The sequence below is a fragment of the Lepidochelys kempii genome, chromosome 21 (assembly GCF_965140285.1).
Source record: "Lepidochelys kempii isolate rLepKem1 chromosome 21, rLepKem1.hap1, whole genome shotgun sequence".
NCBI classification, from domain to species: domain Eukaryota; kingdom Metazoa; phylum Chordata; order Testudines; family Cheloniidae; genus Lepidochelys; species Lepidochelys kempii.
The window spans coordinates 8,676,815-8,698,015 of NC_136400.1; the positions used below are offsets into that span (position 1 = coordinate 8,676,815).

A 21,201-nucleotide genomic window follows, 5' to 3' on the forward strand; every position below is an offset into this window, starting at 1 on the left:
AATACATTACAATACATTTTCATTAGGGACATTAAAATAGTATAAGAACCAGCACATTGGAAAATGCATGTTTATCTTTTATATCTCCTTAGGCCTGCCCTTTCCACATTGGCAGGACTATTACACAAGATAGGTTACCTAGAAAATTGGAATCTATTTTATTACAAAGGAAGGTTGGAAAGTTTTGTTGATTTATCCATTAGCTAACCATTAAACTCTGTTAGATACCGCATCGTTTGTGTCTGTTTGGTGACAAGGTGACTGTGTGATAAAGAAGGAGGCTACATGGTATAAAAGAACGAGAGAAACGTCATTGGATCAGTACAGAAGTAAATCATGGCCAAGCTGATCCTCCTCACCAGTAAGTCCATGCGTATTATTTTATATTGGTGCATATTTTTCACAAGAACTGTGCAGCTCTATTCTTGGTCACTTTAAGCTGCAACTGCAAAGAGACGTAGCACATCAGTAGGTCCTTACGGAGCACTCATTTTGTGCTGCATTGGAGCATGTGCTGAAGATCAGATTCACCGTACTAAATCAAGCCATTTGGTCCAGCTAGACCAGTGGTTTTCAACCTGTGGTCCATGGATCTCTGGGGGTTCGCAGACTGTGTCTAAGGGGTCCACAAAAGGTTGTCATTATCTTCTAACAGTGGTTTTCAATCTGTGGTCCAAAGACTATGTCTAAGATTTCCAAAGGTGTCCTCACCTCCATTCAAAATTGTTTAGGGGTCCGCAAATGAAAAAGGGTTGAAAACCACTCATCTAGACTAGTGCTTTGCCCATAGCAGTGGACAATGCCTGTGCTTGGAAGAAGGTCAAAGAACTTCCCAATGATGCACCAACCAATTGTGCAATGCTGTGCATAGGGTGGAAAATTCCTTCCTGACCTCCTATGGCATCAGTTTAACAGCCTGAGATATGATATGTGATCATTCCTATCCTCAGGACTTATCGGTCAATTATCTGACCTTCTTGATAAATACAGCTACAGTATTTGACTGAATCTTCCATGAATGATGTATGCTAAATTCAATCCCTGAATATCTACAACTTCCATTGATATCACTTATTCATGGGCAGGATTTGACCACTTGTTTGCAAGGTACGTCCTTGGGAAGGTCTTATTCATGAGTGCAATATGGCATCTTATGACTAGAATTGATGGGAGGTATTTGAGCCCTAGGCTTGTGAACTGTTTGTGCATTTTGCATTTTATTCCGATAGTCTCTTTACTTTTGCTTTTCTTGACAGGTCTAACACTTTTGCTGAATGCTCAGCTGGGTGAGTATTTTTCTTAAATGACTTTGTTCTTTCTTTGATATTTGCCATATCTTACTTGTATTGTGTCCCACCCATGAATGAAGCCCTATATAGCTATTTGCAATGTCTGAGGCGCATTTAAAATGGATCCAAACAAAACAATGACGTCCCATCTACATCCCACTCACATAGCCCCTCTACAGGAGATAGCAGTCGAACAGATAGAGATACATAGAGCATGGTGAATAAACAATTCTGTGAAGCTGGGAATGGGCAACAGGGGTGCATCACTTGATGATTATCTGCTCTGTTCATTCCCTCTGGGGCACCTAGCACTGGCCACTGTCAGAAGACAGGATACTGGTCTAGATGGACCATGGGCCTGACCCAGTCTGGCCGTGCTTGTGTTCTTAGGAGAGCTCATCCACAATGGCAAGTATAGGAAAACAGGAAAGCATAAGATAAACATAAACTCTTAGATATAACCCATCCCTTGGTTCCTTACAGACCTACATTGTATGAGGAGCAAGATGGGCTTTAAGGAGAGCCCAAAATTCAAATGCGTGGCGTTCATAATTTAATCAGTGCACTCAGAACAGTGCATTAAGCCATCACATTCAATCAGTGACCAAGCTCCATTTTCCTTCTCTGCCAGACAAAACTGATGAGCTGTTCTGTTGTTTTAAAGGTAAAAGGTATAAAATCCACATAAAATTGACAGGCTCCAATTCTCCTGTCACTTACACTGGTTTTACTAATAGTGTAATGCGATTGACTTCAGTGGCATCACTCCTGATTTACACCCTTGTGAGTGTGTGGAGAATTGGGCCCATAGTTGATATTGACTAGAGCTGATTGAAATTTTGAAGTCTTGTTTTTGGGTTTTGGTTTTTTTTAAATCACCCAAACAGCTGGTGACACTTTTTGAAATTGAAAATGTTGACTTTTCAAAATGATAAATGTTCAGATTTGAATAAAGGGGAAAAACAGGGTTTGTTTTTTTAATTCCCTCCTTTTCTATCAGCTCTCATATTAATAGAAGAGACCGATGCCTAAGAATTCAAATAATACTGTTTGCCTGCCATAATTAGCAATGTTATCCAACCTTGCCATTAGTAGCTTGGTTGCTTCCATCATTAGTATCCTCAGTGGATCAAATCAGGATCTGGATTATATCATCAAGACATTAACCGGACATTCATGGGCTCATTCCTACCTTCTACATTTTATGAATTGTGGATCCACAGACACTGGTACCAGACCTAAATGGGGGAGTTTGAAGAAGCTATGCAGCAGCCTTCCTTGTCTTCTATTCCTATGTTTCTACACTGTGCAAAAGTGCTGCATTTTTCCTGAGGGTTTATTTTGTCGGCATTGACTTTACTGAAACGACCTCAAAGCAGCAAGCACCATGTCCGGTAGTAAGTGTTTTCAGAGTTGGGTCTTAAAGGATTAGAATGCTCCTCCTCATCATCTCTACTCTGAGGTCCCCTTGGTGTAGCCAGAAAGAGTCCTATCTGTGGCCATGCTTCATTTTCATGAACCGGCGTAGTTTATTATAACAAATATCCCTGTACCATCTCCCCCTCCTCTTGGCCAAAAACAGGTTCTGCCTATCTGCTGACATGCTACTTCACCAACTGGGCCCAGTACAGACCAGGCCTTGGGCGCTTCATGCCTGATAACATCGACCCATGCCTCTGTACTCATCTGATCTATGCCTTTGCGGGCATGAAGAACAATCAGATCACTACCATCGAATGGAACGACCTGACTCTCTACAAATCCTTCAATGGTTTGAAAAACCAGTGAGTAACCCAATGACAAGAGACTAAAGATAGATTTGTGCATTAACACCTGACTGTACGTACTAGATCCTTAAAAACCTCTGCATTATTATGAACAAGGCACTGAGACTTCAGAGTGAAGCACACATGACTGCTAGCTTTATGGATCATGTCTGCATTGCAGGGGCATCTGCACAGTGCTGGCTGAGCTCCCAAAGTCCTGACCAGCCTGCACTGGGCTCAGCGTGAAACCTAGAGACAGTGTCTTCTTTGGTTGCTCTAAAGTGCTAGGCATAGTCCCAAAACACCATAGTAACCACCCTTGAAGATTTGAGGTATTGTTGTAGAGGGAGATGGTACAGCAGCTCAAGAGAATCCATGTCTAGATCATTATTTACCTTCAGTTACTATGATCCTATATCCAAAATAGATTTCTGGGAACTTAAAGCAATATACCCAAGTGTATATTCTATTTATGTATATTATATATAATATGTTCCCATTAAATACATATCTAAATCAAACTGAGCTAATTTCACCAATGAGTGATCAATTGGGAGATGGCCTATCAATTTCTAAGGCTCACTTAGGGGTGAAATATGACACGGTGGATAGGAATCAGATCTGGGGTCCTTTCCTGGCTCTGCCACTAACGTGCTGTATGACCTTGGGCAAGTCACTTCTACTCTCTTTGCCTCAGTTCCCCCATCTGTAAAACAGGGATAATGAGATGCTTATCCCTCTGTAAAGTGTGTTAATCTCTATGGCTATAAAAGAACCTCTATAAAGAGCTAAGTATTACTGAGCAAGGCAAGGCAACACAACGAATCTCAGAGCACACTAGTCTCTCTTCTATCTCAGGACAGCAATTACAATACAGTGGGACATACCAAACCAGAATTCCTCCATTTGTTCTTTATTCATACCTCCCCGCCCCCATCTCAATCTTTGTAGGAACGGACAGCTGAAGACCCTCTTGGCTATCGGAGGATGGAATTTTGGAACAGCTCCGTAAGTCCAACCCATCCCTTTCTCTCTGACTGCATCCTGGTATTTTGAACATTTGAGGGAGTGAGTGAGGCAACAACCTGACTCCCTTCCCCTTTTTTCTCCCTAGATTTGCTGCGATGGTTTCCACTCCCGAGACTCGCCAGACCTTCATCAGCTCTGTCATCACATTCCTGCGCCAGTATGAATTTGATGGGCTAGACTTTGACTGGGAATACCCTGGCTCCAGAGGCAGCCCAGCTCAGGATAAGAGCCTCTTCACCGTCCTTGTTCAGGTAAGGAGGAAGCCAGCTCCTCGGTGCTGACAGAAACCTCAGTAAGAAGAAGAAAAAAAGTCACATTGTTTGTACAATGCACTACAAATGCTCCAGAGATGCATGTAAAACGTAAACGCATATAGGATACCAAAATACTGGTGATATTAGCAGAATTATTTATTCATTAATTAGTATTCAGCTCAGCAAATCTCCATGGGATTCTATAGCATAGATAAGAATGGCGGATCTGACCATAAATCAGCTGTAGGTTTATGATCATATGGAAGAGCCCTTAGTACTTGTAATTTCACAGCTGATGAATATTAAGGACGGGGGTGAAAATTTCAAAAGTGTGTAAGTGACTTAGAAGCTAAAGCCCGATTTTCAAAAGTGACTTAAACACTTAGACCCAAATTTTCAAAAGTATCTAGGTGTGTAAAAATTCAGACAGGTACCTAGTGTAATTTTCAGAAATGCATGAGCACACTGGACACCTAACTCCTCTTAATTTAAATGGGAATTATGCACCTAACCCACTTAGGTGCTTTTGAAAATCTGACCAGTCAACTATCTGCATCTTTAGGTGCCTAAGTGCCTTTGAAAATCTTCCCTTAGGAGTCTCAACGTCATTGAAAAATCAATGGGACTTGGGCTCTGAAGTGCCTAAGTCACTTTTGAAATTGGCACTTAGGAGCCTAACTCACTTAGATGCTTTTGAAAATGTTACCCGTCTTCTTCACATTGCCAGACAGAATTAACAAAACATGGGTGGACAAAACCGAGCAGTCTAATGGCCCTACTCATTGCAGTAAGAATTCTCAAGGAGGGAATGGGGCCATTTCTAATTTACCAGGTGCACATCAAGGGCGACCAGTGTTCAGTGTTGCTGCTCCTAACCAATTATGGGTTGTTGTTTTTTAATCTGCCTTAGGAAATGCTAGAAGCCTTCGAGCAGGAAGCCAAACAGGTTAACAAACCCAGGCTCCTGGTCACCGCTGCTGTGGCTGCAGGGCTCTCTAACATTGAGTCAGGCTACCAGATTCCTCAGCTCGGCCAGTGAGTACCATGCTTTCAGATATACTCTTCATCCCTCGCTTAAAGCACAGGCCACATTCGAGACAATGAATATATTTCACTGTGAAAACCAGCTTCATGTTCAAAAGCCTCAAGCCTGGCTGCCAAATTAGGCACCTAAATAAAGAAAGCCCTGATTTTCAAAGGTGCTGGGCACTCACTAAAACTTATGGGAGCTCTGGGGCTCGGCCCCTCTGAAAACTCAGACCAATATGGATTTAGGTGCTTGACTTGAGCCACTGAAGTTTGAAAAATTTAGCATCTGTAGTGAACTTTTGGCACTTAAAGCAGAATCCATCCTTTATCTACAGAGATTCTTTAAAGTAGACACTAAAAATACAAGGGCTGTTTATATCACTGCTTCTGATTAGGCTTTGAAAAGCCACTGTTGATGAGGAAATGAACCATTCCGAGATGAAGACAATAGCGAAGGTAATTTTATCTCCTCAGGTATCTGGACTACTTTCACGTGATGACCTACGACTTCCATGGCTCTTGGGAGGGATACACTGGAGAGAACAGCCCCCTGTTTCAAGGCCCCACTGACACTGGCAGCAATATCTATCTCAATATTGTAAGTATATCTTGACCAAGATCCTTTAAGGCCTATAATGATAGGAAATTAAGAACAAAGAACTGATCCTTGAAAACTGCAGTGATGGAAGAATTTACCTGCCACTTGTGATCCAGAGTCTGTAACTCACTGACTGTTTTTATAGGACGATGCCATGAATTACTGGAAGAACAACGGTGCCCCAGCTGAGAAGCTTATTGTTGGATTCCCAACCTATGGACACACCTTCATCCTGAGCAATCCATCCAACACTGCTGTCGGCGCTCCAACCTCAGGACCGGGGCCTGCTGGACCTTACACAAAACAGTCTGGGTTCTGGGCTTACTATGAGGTTTGTGGGCTATGTAGTTGCAGTGCACAAGTGAACAAAAATATCTGCTTGTTAAAACAATCTCAGGCCATCACAATGCATATAAATCAGAGTATAAATACTTCTATCGGAATAATTGTAACTGAGTATACAGAAAAGCAATTGTGACATCTAATATTAATGAATACTTAATCAACCCCCATCATGGATTAACTGTTTTTCCTCTTTCTGCTTAGTTAGTGCTAGAATTAGGCCCAAACCAAAACTCAGGAACCATACGCCCCAGACCTCTGAAAGCAGAGTATGAAACAAGAATTTAAATTTCATAGCTTAGCTCCTCAGTGACTGACAATAAAAAGCTGACATCTGTCTACTATGTGCTAGAGAACAGGCACCCGAGTATAGGAGCCCACAAGGGCCACCCATAAAGTATGAGATGAAAACAAGTGAATCTGTTTTGTACAAGAGTTGTTGCTTCAAAACTGCTGTTCCGTTTTCTGTCCATTGGCTATCTGGTTGCAGCAGTGATGGAAGATTTTGTTTTGTTTCACCCCCCTGTTTTTAGATCTGCACCTTCCTGAAGAATGGAGCCACTCAAGTGTGGGATACCCCTCAAAATGTCCCGTACGCATACCAAAGCACTGAGTGGGTGGGATACGACAACATCAAGAGCTTCAACATCAAGGTACGATGGGACCCTCTGACCTATCAAAACCAGTGGGATCCCATTCTGCATCACTGTAGTTCCTTGAGTCTCTTTTTTGTGGGCTTTGGACTGATCTTGGCTTCTTTCCTGGCCCTTAACAGGCACAGTGGTTAATGAAGAACAACTTTGGCGGTGCTATGGTATGGACAATTGACCTGGATGACTTCACTGGCACGTTCTGCAACCAGGGCAAATTCCCCTTGATCAGCACCCTGAAGAATGCTCTTGGACTGCAGAGCACAAGTGAGTGACTCCAGCAGGACAGGCTCCCAGAATTAGCACCCTTTCCTCAGATGTACATGAGAATTTGAATACGCCCACTGGTGTATATAATGCTGAGCTACACCCTCTCAAAAGAAGCAATTTTATATCCCCGCCTACAATTCACCTTCCATTAAATTCTCCTTTTGTGACTCCCCATCCCACCTTCCAGTCAAAGCACGGCTCTTTAGAGAGACCAGATTTGCTGGGATTCAAACGAACTGGTTTACTAAGGGGACTCCCGGCTGTTGCTAACCTAGCTTGAGCTAGTTTATAGATGCCCCTGCCATCTGGCAGAGCCCTTTAAAGATCTGTGTTCTGGAAAAAATTAACAGCTGCTCTAGTGGATCCCCTTGGAGATCAATCTCCTTTTACTTGAAGCTTGATTATTTTACGTTTCTGGGCCCTGATTGCCCAGTAATTTCCACTGCGTGCAACAGGTTTACAACAGAGGTGAGTCTGAACCTCTGAATCCATCAAGGAGGTACCCACTGATCACCCAATCCAAAACCTGCTTACGCCAATGAAAAGATTCCCATGGCTGTCAGTGGGAATTGAATCAGATCCTTCTTCTTCCAGTGTTTGATGCAGTCATCATGAGGCTCAGCCAGCGCACGGGGGGGGGGGCCTGTCCCTCTCAAAGACAGCAGACTGTGCATGGTATTGCCTGCTTCTAAGCACTGCATCTAATAACCATGGTCAGATACTAGAGTGATTGGGCATGTTATAAAATAATGGATTGTTATAGACCGATCTGTACATCATTTTCTGCTTCAGGCTGCACCGCTCCTGCTCAGCCCATTTCTCCAATCACAGCGGCTCCCAGTAGCGGAGGAAGTGGAAGTGGAAGCTCTGGTAGTGGCAGTGGGTTCTGTGTTGGCAAAGCCAATGGCCTCTACCCTGTTGCCAACAACAGGAATGCTTTCTGGCACTGTCTGAATGGTATCACCTATGAGCAGCATTGCCAAACTGGCCTGGTCTTTGATACGAGCTGCAGCTGCTGCAATTGGGCATAAACCAGGATCTCCAAGCAGATGAATTTGATCCAAATTCCCTATAGCTTTATGCATATCACTGAAACACCAAAATTCTGAAATAAAAGCCTGTAGCAAAAGCCCTCATGTGTTTATCTGTTTTACTGGACAGTGACTTCAGCATCACTTTTTATTGTTTTAGATTTATTTTTAGATAATGTGTCATTTTTAATTTGCCCCTGGGCACAGAAATTTTATTCTTTGTATTAAAGGATCACCAACTGAGATCGGGGCCCTGTGTTGGTAGGCACTGTACATGCACACAATAAGAGACAGTCCCTGCCCCCAAAGAGTTTACAGTTGACACACAAGCACACAAGACAAGGTAAAGGAAGGTTTATTATCCCCATTTTGGGGAGCTTAGAGAGACAGACTGACATGCCCAAGGTCACACAGGGTGGTCTATAGCAAAGTCAGGAATGAGCTCCTAAATACCAAACCAAAGACTTAATCACTAACCAACCAATATTGTGCTCAAGGAAAAATGCATGTGTCCCAAAGTGTGAAATGTGCCATTTAAAACTGTTTTTATCACACCGTCAGCTAGACCTTTGCTGAGCAGAATGAAACACAACAGTAAAAACACCAGAAGCTGCGAGAGTCTTGTCTAGCACTCCTATAGTTGCTCCCAGCAATGGAGCAGCACCCAAATTAACAACAGAGGGAAATTTCTGGCCAATAAGTCAAGTGAAGAAATCCTCCCAAAAGGAGCCAAATCCAGCATTCTGCCCACTCATGCCAACTGTACATTTTGACAGCCATGACAGCAGCTCCTACTGCCTCAAACTTAGGTGAGATAAGAAATAAAATGCTGGCAGAGTTAACCCAGACTAAGACTGATTTTTAAGCATGGGGGAGGGGAAAATATGAGAAATTTGAAAGAATTGAGATTTAGTTTGGTGCTTTGGAAAAAAAAGACATGCTGGAGATGTTGCTATTCTATTCTGCTCTGTTTTTATCATTATTTTTGTATTGTGATAGCACCTAGGACCCCTGGGCATAGACTGGGACCCCATTGTGCTAGGTGCTGTACAAACACAGAACCAAAAGACGATTCTTGCCACCACACCCCCCCACCACCACCACCTGAGAGAGGACCATCTAATAAAACAAGAGACAGCAGCTTGAGACAAAGCCAGATGGGGGAAACAATGAGACAATATTGGTTGGAATGATAGGCAGTGGTCTTAGCATGCCAGCTGCCTAACTACTGCCAGTTATAAGACATCTATCTAGAAAGCATCTAAAACAGTGTGTGCGCCAGGGCGTGAGGCTGTAGGATAGGGATGCTTTTAAACATAGGTGCTGCACCCCCTGGCCTGAAGTGATTTCCATCATACACAGGGTTTACAGTTTGGTTCAATGGCTCTCAGCACCCTCCTCCTCCCCCCCCCCCCACTTTACACATTATTCCAGCACCCCTGCTTTTAAACAAGGCGGGGTGCTGATAGGATCTGGCCCCCTGTGGTATTTCTCATCTGAATATTCTGTGGCTTGGATGCATATTATTACTGAGAGTCCCCTTTTGCTAGAGGAACAGGAGGACTTGTGGCACCTTAGAGAGGAACCAATTTATTTGAGCACCAGCTTTCCTGAGCTACAGCTCACTTCATGGGATGCACCCGGGGCCTCCTTTTCTTTGTGCGGACACAGACTAACAGGGCTGCTCCGCTGACACCTTTTCGCTGGGTAACCTCGGCCCAACCCTGCAGGCTGGGGCCAGGGGATAGGAATGGGTCAGGTCGGAGCAGCCGCCCGCCACCTCCAGCCTCACTGCGAGCAGGAGACCAGCGCAGCGAGCCAGTCCGCGGAAGGACCGCCACAAAACAGCCTTGCCCGGGCTCAGAGCCCGCACCCGCGGTGCCCCGGTGTCTTTTGGCTCCGCCGGCAAATCGCTGCTCTGCGCGGTGCGCCCCGGCAGGGCGGCTCTGCGGCGGGCAGGGCGCCGCGGCCAGTGGGCGCCCCCGCGGGGCCGCAGCCCGGCGCTGGGCGCCCGCGGGCAGGAGCGCGGAGCAGCCCGGGGGGCGCGGGCGCGGCCGCAGCCGGTCGGGGAGCCCGGGAGTCCCCGCCCCCTCCCGTGGCCATGGCAACGGGCCGTACACACGGGCCGGCGGCATGATCTGGGAGTGGGAGCTGACCGGTGAGCGGAGCCGCGCCCAGCCCGGGCACCTCCCGGGGTGGGGGGCTCCCCCATCCGCCTCCGGCCCGGGCACCTCCCGGGGGGGGGGGGCCTCCCCCATCCGCCTCCGGCCCGGGCACCTCCCGGGGGGGGGGGGCCTCCCCCATCCGCCTCCGGCCCGGGCACCTCCGGGGGGGGGGGGCCTCCCCCATCCGCCTCCGGCCCGGGCACCTCCCGGGGTGGGGGGGTCCCCCATCCGCCTCCGGCCCGGGCACCTCCCGGGGTGGGGGGGTCCCCCATCCGCCTCCGGCCCGGGCACCTCCCGGGGTGGGGGGGTCCCCCATCCGCCTCCGGCCCGGGCACCTCCCGGGGTGGGGGGGTCCCCCATCCGCCTCCGGCCGGGGCACCTCCCGGGGTGGGGGGGTCCCCTACCCCCGCCAGCCTCCGGCCCGGGCACCTCGGGGGGGAGGAAGGGGCTTCCCCGCCCGCACCGAGCCCAGGCACCTGCGGGGGGGGGGGATCCCTCGCCCATGTCCGGCCAGGGCCCCCCCCCGGGGGCTCCCCAGGTGATGCTGAGCAGAGCCACCGCCTGTGGCTAAATCACACCCCACGCGGGGGGGGGCGCCAGGTCGCCACGTGCTTGTTCTAACTCCATCCCCTTCTTTCCTGCATCTGTAGCGGTGCAGAAGCGAAACTCGTTTGGATCATGTCAAGCCAGGAAAATGTTCCCCTTTCACCATGCCCCAGACAGACTCGGGAACCAGCTGGTCCCCATCCTTGGGGACCCCTGTCGTGGGCCCGGGACTTACCACACTGAAGAGGTGAGTCTTCTGCAGTAGAGCTCCCATCCCAGGGTAGTAGGATGAAGAGCCAGTTTGTGTCGCCAACCAAGATTGAGTCTCACCTGGCCTGGGGTATTTAATGTATTCAATGAGACAGTCCCCGCCTTGGAAAACTGTCTTTAGAGAGGTTTCAGAGTAACAGCCGTGTTAGGCTGTATTCACAAAAAGAAAAGGAGTACTTGGGGCACCTTAGAGACTAACCAATTTATTTGAGCATGAGCTTTCGTGAGCTACAGCTCACTTCATCGGATGCATACCGTGGATACTGCAGCAGACTTTATATACACACAGAGATCATGAGACAATACCTCCTCCCACCCCACTGTCCTGCTGGTAATAGCTTATCTAAAGTGATCATCAAGTTGGTCACTTTGGATGGGCTATTACCAGCAGGAGAGTGAGTTTGTGTGTGGTGGGGGGGGTGGAGGGTGAGAAAACCTGGATTTGTGCTGGAAATGGCCCAACTTGATGATCACTTTAGATAAGCTATTACCAGCAGGACAGTGGGGTGGGAGGAGGTATTGTCTCATGATCTCTGTGTGTATATAAAGTCTGCTGCAGTATCCATGGTATGCATCCGATGAAGTGAGCTGTAGCTCACGAAAGCTCATGCTCAAATAAATTGGTTAGTCTCTAAGGGGCCACAAGTACTTTTTTTCTTTTTGTCTTTAGAGACAAGGGGAATTTTTTTCAAGAGCACATAAACGGGGTAGACTCCTGAGTCCCATTTTGAATTGTACCCAATAGAAACAAAAGAAGGCATTATTATCCCTCATTTTCCAGCTGAGGCAGAGAGAGAATTAAGTGACTTTCCCTGAATCATACACAGAGGCTGTGACACAGCCAGGAATTGAATCCACATCTGATTCCCTGGCTCCTGCTTTAATCACAAGACCATCCCACCTGTGACAGTGACAATTGAAAAAAGGCCTTTTCTTGAGTTAAGAGACTTTAACAACAGGTTGGTCTCTAGCTGCTCAAATGCATTAAACCATAAACTGACGTGAATGACATCGTAACTGGCACTAAACATGCTTCTGCTTTTTACATACAGAGGAGTAGCATGATATATGCCTTGACTCATAAACCAGAGAGCCTCAAAGGTTATGTACTGGGAGCAAGAACATGCCTACGTTTCCCACCAGACTGCAAGGTAAGGAAAGCACACTCTACTGTGCGTCAAGGCTGCTGCGTGTTCCTGTGGGTGGTTAAAAAAATAAATGCACTGTAATTCCATCACAAGTGCTTGTGATATGTATGCCAAATTTCCATTCACTTTGCTGGCTACTGCAGATATTTGATGACAGAATTAAGCAGGTAGGGCCAGATTTTCCAAAGTATCCCTCCATCCATTTAAGCACCTAAATAAGTGGCCCAAATTTCAGAATGACTGAACATGCCTGGTGCACATTGGGTGCTGAGCTCTTTGGCAATTCTGATCTCTGGTTCACACAAACCTAAAAGGAGTCTTACTCTGAATTTTTTTGGGGGAAAAATACTTTTTCATTTACTAGTCACAACTCTATAAAAATAAGATAGTTCTACAAGGATTGCTAGTTTAGAAATTTATTCACTCTGGGTGAAATTCACCCTTGTGCTGAAGGCTAGCTCAATGCACCACTTAAATTCCACCTAAGAAACAGAAATTAAGCAATGGATGGATCTTATGCTGATCCTCTGCCCAGTGCTGAATTTCTCCCTCAGTTGCATATATATATATATATATATATATATATATATATATTTCATTAGAGATTACTCTGATATGCTGAAGCGTGAGGAAAGTATTCAACTATCCCCTCTACGGCTGATAAAGTAACCAAATACAAGGAATCCTTCTGTCACCTTCATTGCATGAACTTCTTAACCTGCTGAAGTAGCTCTTTGTTCTTACCTTCCTCAGCCAAGAGGATGTTTATCAGAAATAGATGTTGTTTATGAATTATAGATGGTGTCTAGATACAATGATGATGGGCACTTCAGAAATAGATTGAATCAGTTAAAGGGACAAACACAGACCAAACTTTGGAAGCTCGGTAATTGCAGGTTTCCACAGAAATACCCTACATACCTGCAGATCCCTTCATTGCTCCCAGAAGATAATAATTTTAGGAGTGATAGGGCACATACCGATATAAGATTAGTAGGAAAGTTTCATAGACGCCACCAAGAAAACTGCCCAGCTTTAAGGTTTGTGCTTTTCGGCCAAAGCATCTCTAGCAATCCAAAAACAGAACAGAATTACAGACTTCCTAAAATATATGGGTCCTGTCCTGTCCTGATTCTTATTTACACTCCAACCACTTTACACTGCTTTGGCAGCGTGCGTACATTTACATTTGCAAGCACTTTAAGGCCCCTTGACATGGTGAGAGCAGCTAGACTGTAAATGAGCATCAGGCCCCCAGTGCTAACTTCTTTTCTTTTCTTTTTTAATCTGCTGCCTGATAAATAGACCGTCACCCCTGGTCCTGGAACACACCAATCAGCATGGGTCAAAGACCGGAAGTTCCAGCCTACCTACGCCCCATTTTCTGTCAAGTCATCACGATTTCCGCAGAAGGCTCTGGATAGAGAGTTTTTCCCTGGGTACTATAAATCTGTTTCTCACTCCTTTAGCAGCAAGGTAAAAGCCAGCCTAGGCATTAAGGGATAGGATTGCAAAGGCACAAATGGGAGGTAGGCAACTGCGTGCCCTAACTGCCCTGTGTTGTGTACCTTGAAAATCTCACCTGGAGTGTATAAAGACACCCTACACCCCGAGGTTCCAATGTTGCCAAGACAGGGTAAATTTCAGCCAGATTTATCGATAGAAGCAAATGGCTCCAAAAAAAGCACAAAATCGATCTTCAGATGGGAATCTACCACACATGCCACATTGTGATCACTTAAGATGTCACTAACACAAGTGGAGGATGAGGTCCAAAATCCTGCTTTCATAAAATAGAATGTAAATTTCAATTTAACCACAGCACAAAACCAGGAAATCTTTTGGCACAATTCAGTGAAACGGAATCTCCACTCAAGATAAGCTCAGGGCTCCAATAGCAAGGGCGCTAAACATGTTAGCGTTAAAGCCCATTGATTGAGCATGACAGAGGAAATTGCACAGCATCAGTGCTGCCCTACATCGGGCTCCAGTTAGTGTCTTAAGCTCTTCATTTTCATGAACATTAAAAAACTGCCCCATATTCACCAACAGACTGGAAAAAAATAGCAAGGTTATGGTGATCTCCAAAAAATACTTCTGGAAACAGAAACATTATGCAACAGAAAAAGATTAAAGTGAAAGCTACTATTGCATAGATATATTTTAGTGGACAAAGTCAGCTTTTGTGGTTTGTAGTCACAATCTGTAGTGTAACAGTCTGATTTCTGTTGTTTTGATTATTTAGATCATAGTAAGACAAGAAATATTCACAGCAAAAAAGAGAGACTATGTTGTCTGTTTTACAGATCTCCTTTTCACATAGCATGTTTAGAAGCATGCCTTTAGAAATCAGCATCCATGAACCTCTCTCCACTATGAATTTGTTGCAGGGATCTCATTTTTTTTCAATCTTTTGATATGTTTGCAGCATACCCTGAGTCTGAAGGACTGGATCAAATACAGAGAGGAGAGATGTAACCAGGGACTGCCCCAATAGCAGTGCCTAATCGATTTCATAAATGATCTGGAAAAAGGGAGAAACAGTGAGGTGGCAAAATTTGCAGATGATACAAAACTACTCAAGATAGTTAAGTCCCGGGCAGACTGCAAAGAGCTACAAAGGGATCTCTCAAAACTGGGTGACTGGGCATCAAAGTGGCAGATGAAATTCAATGTTGATAAATGCAAAGTCATGCACATTGGAAAACATAATCCTAACTATACATATAACATGATGGGGTCTACATTAGCTGTTACCACTCAAGAAAGAGATCTTGGAGTCATTGTGGAGAGTTCTCTGAAAACATCCACTCCATGTGCAGCAGCAGTCAAAACAGTGAACAGAATGTTGGGAATCATTAAGAAAGGGATACAGAAAATATCCTACTGCCTCCATATAAATCCATAGGACGCCCACATCTTGAATACTGTGTGCATCTCAAAAATGATATATTGGAATTGGAAAAGGTTCCAAAAAAGGCGACAAAAATCATTAGGGGTATGGAACGGCTTCCGTATGAGGAGAGATTAATAAGACTGGGACTTTTCAGCTTGGAAAAGAGACGACTAAGGGGGGATATGATAGGGGTCTATAATATCATGATTGGTGTGGAGAAAGTAAATAAGGAAGTGTTATTGACTCCTCATAACAGAAGAACTAGGGGTCATCAAATTAATAGGCAGAAGGTTTAAAAAAACAAAAAGGAAGTATTTTTTCCACACAACACACAGTCAACCTGTGGAACTCGTTGCCAGAGGATGTTGTTAAGGCCGAGACTATAACAAGGTTCAAAAAAGAACTAGATAAATTAATGGAGGATAGATCCATCAATGACTATTAGCCAGGATGGGCAGGGATGGTGCCCCTAGCCTCTGTTTGCCAGAAGCTGGGAGTGGACGATAGGGGATGGATCACTTGATGATTACCTGCTCTGTTCATTCCCTCTAAAGCACCTGGCATTGGCCACTGTCAGAAGACAGGATACCGAGCTAGATGGATCTTTGGTCTGACCTAGTATGGCCGTTTTTATGTGATGACTACTCAAGATTTAGAATCCCAGTGTGATGAACCAAAGACCATATCATGCACATCTCCTCGTGGATCAACGTGGCACTTCTAAATCAGCAGAGTATAAACTCCTTGTCTAAATCAGTTGCAGAAATTAGATCTATTTTGTGTTCATCTTCCTTTAGACCTGGAACTTATGAAGCAGACAAGCTGCCACACAAGAAAATCACCTGGCCAATGAAGTTTGGGTCTCCAGATTGGTCTTTAGTACCAGTGCTAGAGAGGAGGACTCTAAGAACAGAGGTATGGAATTTATGTAAAGGTATCCACATAGTTATTGTTTACTTTTGAGATGGGACTTGGTTGATCAAGGCATCAGACAAAGGAAACCGTACAGTTACCCAGAGGGACTAATGTCATTCTCCCCGTGCAGCATGCTGTACATAGAGAAAGAGAGGAAAATTACTAGAAATCCAAGAGGCTTAGAAGCAATGGGAAAGAAACATGACTGTTAATGAAGTTATGGTTGGGCATGCAGGGACTAATTTATGAAGAATGGGTCTGGAGAGAGGGCTGAAACAGTAAACTGTAAGTTATCTAGGACAGGACAGTTCCAGTCTAAGGATATAAAGAACCTCAGGAAATATGCTAGGGCAATGTCTCATGTTTCCCTCTAATGCTAATCCACATAGAGGCTAATACTGCTAACAGCTAATGAGAGTTAGTCCTGTAACTCAAGCGATAGAGATTCAGAGTTCAAACCGCACTCCCGACTCACTCTGGAGCTTCTTAAACTTGCCTATTTCTTTCAGCGCTGTTTTACAATGTGCTCTACTTTTAAAAGCTGTTACATCCATCCATATTTATTTCTGTTTTAGCTGATTACAGATAAAGAATTCAGGAAACATCGGAATCGATTGGCCTACTTGAGCTTATACTACAGCTGAATAGTTCTACCCATCAGAGTGTATCTTTTCCTTTCCAATTCTGTTTTTAGCTGCACCAAGAATCGGGGTGTAAAACTAGTTCTCCTATGCTACTCGGACTCCAAAATCAGGCTGCTTCATAGAGAACTGACCAGTGTTTCCATTAGGGCTTAATTGGTGTCATTTCACTTTTTTTTTAAAAAAAACACATCAGGTTTGGAACATGCTCCAGTGTCAAAGTGTATGTGGCCAGTGTGTGTGGGGGTGAAGTTTAATAAAAGTCTGACTTTTGGTGCTAGTGGGTTTGATTCTCTACTGCGCTGGGTCTTGCACTGTGATTGACAGTAGTGCAAGGTGGGTTTAAAAGGCTAGCAAATCAGAATGTGCAGGAATAAGCAAAGTAGTGGAGGATTAGGCCCAGTGGCTAAACTTGGCATGGCTAACAGTGTTGGTGCTGCATTTCCAGCCAGCAGCAGGTGCTTATGTTCACCTCATAAGCCTGAGGATCCTCGTCACGTAGATTGAAATCCATAGGAGTTAGGCCCCTAAATGCCGTTTAGGTTCTGGCCCATACCATTTGTTGCTCTTTCACAGAGATTGTGATGGAAGACAGATGCTGCCAGAAGGTCATCAGCTGTGGATCTAGAAAGTCTGCTTAGTGTTAATAAAAAATAGAAGGGGTTGGGGTTTTTTTTATTCTAGCAACGTCCTGCTTATTGGAGGACCCTAGAAAAGCAAGCTGCCCCAGGGCATATCTACAATACAAGCTGGAATTCATGACCTGGAGGTGTTTGGGGGAGGGGGAGGAAGAGTTAGGAAGGGGTTGAAGATGCACATGCTTATCCATTTCCTGTGTTCTTTCTTCCCACTCCCTTGCATGCTTGGAAGTCTCTCAAAGAATAGATGGATTTTGAAACTAGTAACTCCACCACTGGAATGATCCTCCAACGCGGATACCCCCTTCTAGCCATAAGCCCTCCTGCGCCTTCCCCAAATGCAATTAATAAAATCTAGCGAAAAAAATAGAAACAAAAACCCAGTCCCGAGCTGAGCTTTTACCCCAAACAGGGAAAAGTGCCAGAAATTCCATAGAGTCCATTGGAGACTTTGTTATTGATCCTGATTTTACAGGGAAGGTGCTCAGATGCTACAATGAGGGACAGCAGCATAAAACCCAACGATGGATAGATAATTTCCATGCCAAGCCTGTATTACCTTCTGAAACCATTATAATACAAGAGTAATCCCTTGTCACGCTAAAGGTGGCAGGTTATAGCTCTGAACGCAGAGGCTTTAGTGGCAGTTGCTGATATTTCTTAAGCAACATATTATCAGTCCTCATAGTAACTGTGCTTCCTCTTATTACACACCCTCAGAAATGCGTAGTTTTTCTTGACGGCATAATTTATCTAAATTCATGCTAGGATATCAGGGGCAAGGAGGTAATGTTTGTGCATGGTGTGGGAAGTCCCATTATGCCAGTCACTATATCGTTTTCATACATTCATTCAGAAGCCACGGACCTCAGTACATTTTCGTTTGTGCAACAGCTGCAGTACAATATTCATGGGATTGCTACTCTTCAGTAAAGTTACAGGAATTCACCTGGAAATTTTGTGCACAGGTCACATTACTGAGAGCCTTCACTGTCATAGGGGAATAACTCAGCTAGTGAACGTACCAAGTCAGCTACATAAAATCTTTCAGGTATTCTCTCAATGGAGAAAGCTTTCCAGAGAGTTAGATGTATTTATTTCAATGTGTTAGATTTCTTTGGGACTTGTGGAATTAAAATTACACACTCTTTTAGCTTTAATCTTTCCTCAGAACCCTAGGGATTGATGACATTATTATTATTTAATATTTACCTCACTCAAAGGCCCCTTGCCAGGCAGAGCCCCATTATTTTAGGCACATAAACACTGGCATCTCACCTGGACCAAGATGGTGAAGCGATGCTTGTCCTCGGGGGGGGGAGTCCCTAGAACATGTTCAAAGTCCAGGTCGATCCCATCAAACCCATACTGATGGAGGTACCCAATGACGGAGTTGATGAAAGTTTTGCTGACAGTGGCTGTGGCCACCACGGTAGTGAACCTGGGAAGAACGGATTTCTTAGTTAGACTGGAAAACCATCCTCACTTTGACTCCCAACCCTACTATTCATCAGCAGCAACTCCTCTGTCTATTTTCCTGGTCACCCCTTTTGTAAATGCAGCTCCCTGCCTTCCCAGCCCAAGTCAGCCTCCCTTTCATTGTCTCTGCCATCATTTTCATCTGTCATCAGAGTTGCACATGGTTCACAAGTGTCTCTTTCACCATGGTCATCACCTTTAAAGTTCCCTTTGTGCAGAGAGCCAGCCTGAGCCCATTTAGGCCCCCAAAAAGAGGGCTTATTTGGTGCTGGCCCTCTGGACAGGGGTAGATTTCATCTTTGGAACATGTTAAGTGCCACATGAAGACTCTTTTATTCATCACTATCCTAATCTTCATCCCCCTAGACTCTCCTCATCACCATAGCCATCCTCCTCTTCCTCCATCACCTATCTTTTCGCTATCATTATCCCCATCAACGCCACCCGCTCCGGCTCTGCTCTTGACCAGGGGACCATCAACAGCCATCACCAACGTGTCACCAGAATGTTCATTTCCATCCCTAGCCATCACACACAACTCAGGGAACTCACGTCTGGGTCCCAACGTTCCATCCTCCAATGGCTAGCACGGTGACCATTTTCTTGTTGCTGTGGGAGAGAGTAGGAAAAACAATGAAATATATTTAGAGAGAGCAAGGCATCTGTTTGTTTTTTTAAAAATCAAGCTTTTCCTTCTAGAAGGGCAGATCCTCAGCTGGTGTAAATCACCGTCACTCCATTACAGCCAATGGAACGATGTCAGTTCGCACCAGCTGAGGAGCTGGCCCAGAGATTTAGGAACTATGAGTTACTGACCATTGAACCATGGGCCGAGGACATTATTGTTCCATTCGTACGGAGCGATCTCATTGTTGCTCTTGGTGGCAAAGGCATAAGTTACATAGGTACAGAAGCATAGGTCCACATTTGCTGGTTTATATGTGGCAGTTCTATAAATCAGAGTAATAAAATAAATAATAATAAATTGACCACCGATAGAAACATCACATAAGATGTAACAGACAAATATCATCAAAAAACAGCCTGATATATTGTCCCCACGTAGCCAGAAAGGTGGTATCAAGCCATCATTTTCCTCCCGCTCCACTTCTTCTGCTAAAGTAGGTATCAACTGGTGATTTGGTCCCTCCCCTTTTGCCTACCAGTGGAGAGGGATATACAGCTGGTCCATGAATTGCAGAACTTGTATGGGATGTGTGGGCCCCAAAGCAACGGTACCCCTATTGGCCTCTTACTTTGCTTGTGCTGAACATGTGTAACTGAACAAGTTATATAAGAAAAAGAGTTGAAGGTTTTGTATAGAGGGGTGATCAATACCGTATCACCATAATGCACAAGATACTAAGAACTAATGCAAGTTCAACAAGGTAAACAATTACGTTGAGATTACATATGGCCCAATCACTACAGCCACTGGACTCTCCCTTACCTGCTCTATCAACCACTCCTCCTTGGCACAGACACCATGCCAGCACTGTGAAAATGCTCTTATCTGAAAGGCCCAGGGTGCCTCTTGTGTGTTTGAACTTGCTTTAGAAAAAGATTGAAGAATTCACTGGAGAAGAGCTAGCCAGCCATTGAGAGTCAAGGTAGTGTGCTAAACAGCCGCTCAGATTTTCTTCCAAGCTAACAACACTACAGAGCCCTGAAGAAATATCTACAGAAGCAAGGCTGGAATTTGCATTGTATCAGTAATATTCATGAACCCAATGTATTCTTCTCCATTCTCCCCATAGGCTATTATTCCTGACTGACAGGACACAGCACCAACCGTCCAGCAGCATTGTTCTCACCTATCGCTCATCCCAGCATTAGCCCCTTATCTCCCCACACTAGGCTTAGTTGTGTCCTTCAGGTGAGGAAGGAACCAATTGTTTTTCAGAATAATTGTTTCTCATTCAAATCAGCTGGCTTTACAGCTGCATAAAGATGACTCATGCTCTTTGGGCTTGAGAACTTGATCTCCCAACACCTGTTCACCTGGGAAGTGAAAGTCGGACATGAGCAATGGCCCATCTAGTCCAATATCCTGTCCCCAACAATGGCCAGTACAGCAGGTGTTTCAGAGGAAGGTGCAAGACACCCTGCAATAGGCACTGATGAAATCATAAAATAGCTCGTCTTTGTGATGTTGGAAGGAAAACTGAAGGGAATTCATATGGTGCCGCAAACACAAAGCAAAACACTATCATGAATAAGGCAATACTTTCTTGCTTTTGGTTGC

The 21,201-nt window shown here is 44.9% G+C and overlaps 2 protein-coding genes across 2 annotated transcripts; both read left to right on the forward strand.

Moving 5' to 3' along the window:
* The first annotated feature begins 336 nt into the window (after positions 1-336).
* On the forward strand, positions 337-8,258 carry LOC140901161 (acidic mammalian chitinase). Its single transcript, XM_073319497.1, has 11 exons — positions 337-361; positions 1,257-1,286; positions 2,872-3,073; positions 4,007-4,063; positions 4,170-4,335; positions 5,249-5,373; positions 5,842-5,965; positions 6,111-6,296; positions 6,841-6,960; positions 7,083-7,224; positions 8,020-8,258. Exons 1-11 carry the CDS (start codon positions 337-339, stop codon positions 8,256-8,258), a joined length of 1,416 nt encoding a protein of 471 aa, XP_073175598.1.
* Positions 8,259-10,313: 2,055 nt separating this feature from the next.
* On the forward strand, positions 10,314-17,109 carry CIMAP3 (ciliary microtubule associated protein 3). Its single transcript, XM_073319678.2, has 6 exons — positions 10,314-10,416; positions 11,074-11,216; positions 12,292-12,390; positions 13,693-13,826; positions 16,081-16,198; positions 16,774-17,109. The coding sequence occupies exons 1-6, from the start codon at positions 10,392-10,394 to the stop codon at positions 16,840-16,842; spliced, it is 588 nt and encodes a 195-aa protein (XP_073175779.2). The 5' UTR covers positions 10,314-10,391; the 3' UTR covers positions 16,843-17,109.
* The last annotated feature ends 4,092 nt before the right edge of the window (positions 17,110-21,201 follow it).

Coding starts and splice junctions, on each gene's coding strand:
- LOC140901161 (XM_073319497.1), top strand. CDS start 337: ATGGCCAAGCTGATCCTCCTCACCA. Junction 3,074..4,006: donor TTCAATGGTTTGAAAAACCA/GTGAGTAACCCA, acceptor CAATCTTTGTAG/GAACGGACAGCTGAAGACCC. Junction 4,336..5,248: donor TCTTCACCGTCCTTGTTCAG/GTAAGGAGGAAG, acceptor AATCTGCCTTAG/GAAATGCTAGAAGCCTTCGA.
- CIMAP3 (XM_073319678.2), top strand. CDS start 10,392: ATGATCTGGGAGTGGGAGCTGACCG. Junction 12,391..13,692: donor GTTTCCCACCAGACTGCAAG/GTAAGGAAAGCA, acceptor CCTGATAAATAG/ACCGTCACCCCTGGTCCTGG. Junction 16,199..16,773: donor GGAGGACTCTAAGAACAGAG/GTATGGAATTTA, acceptor TTTCTGTTTTAG/CTGATTACAGATAAAGAATT.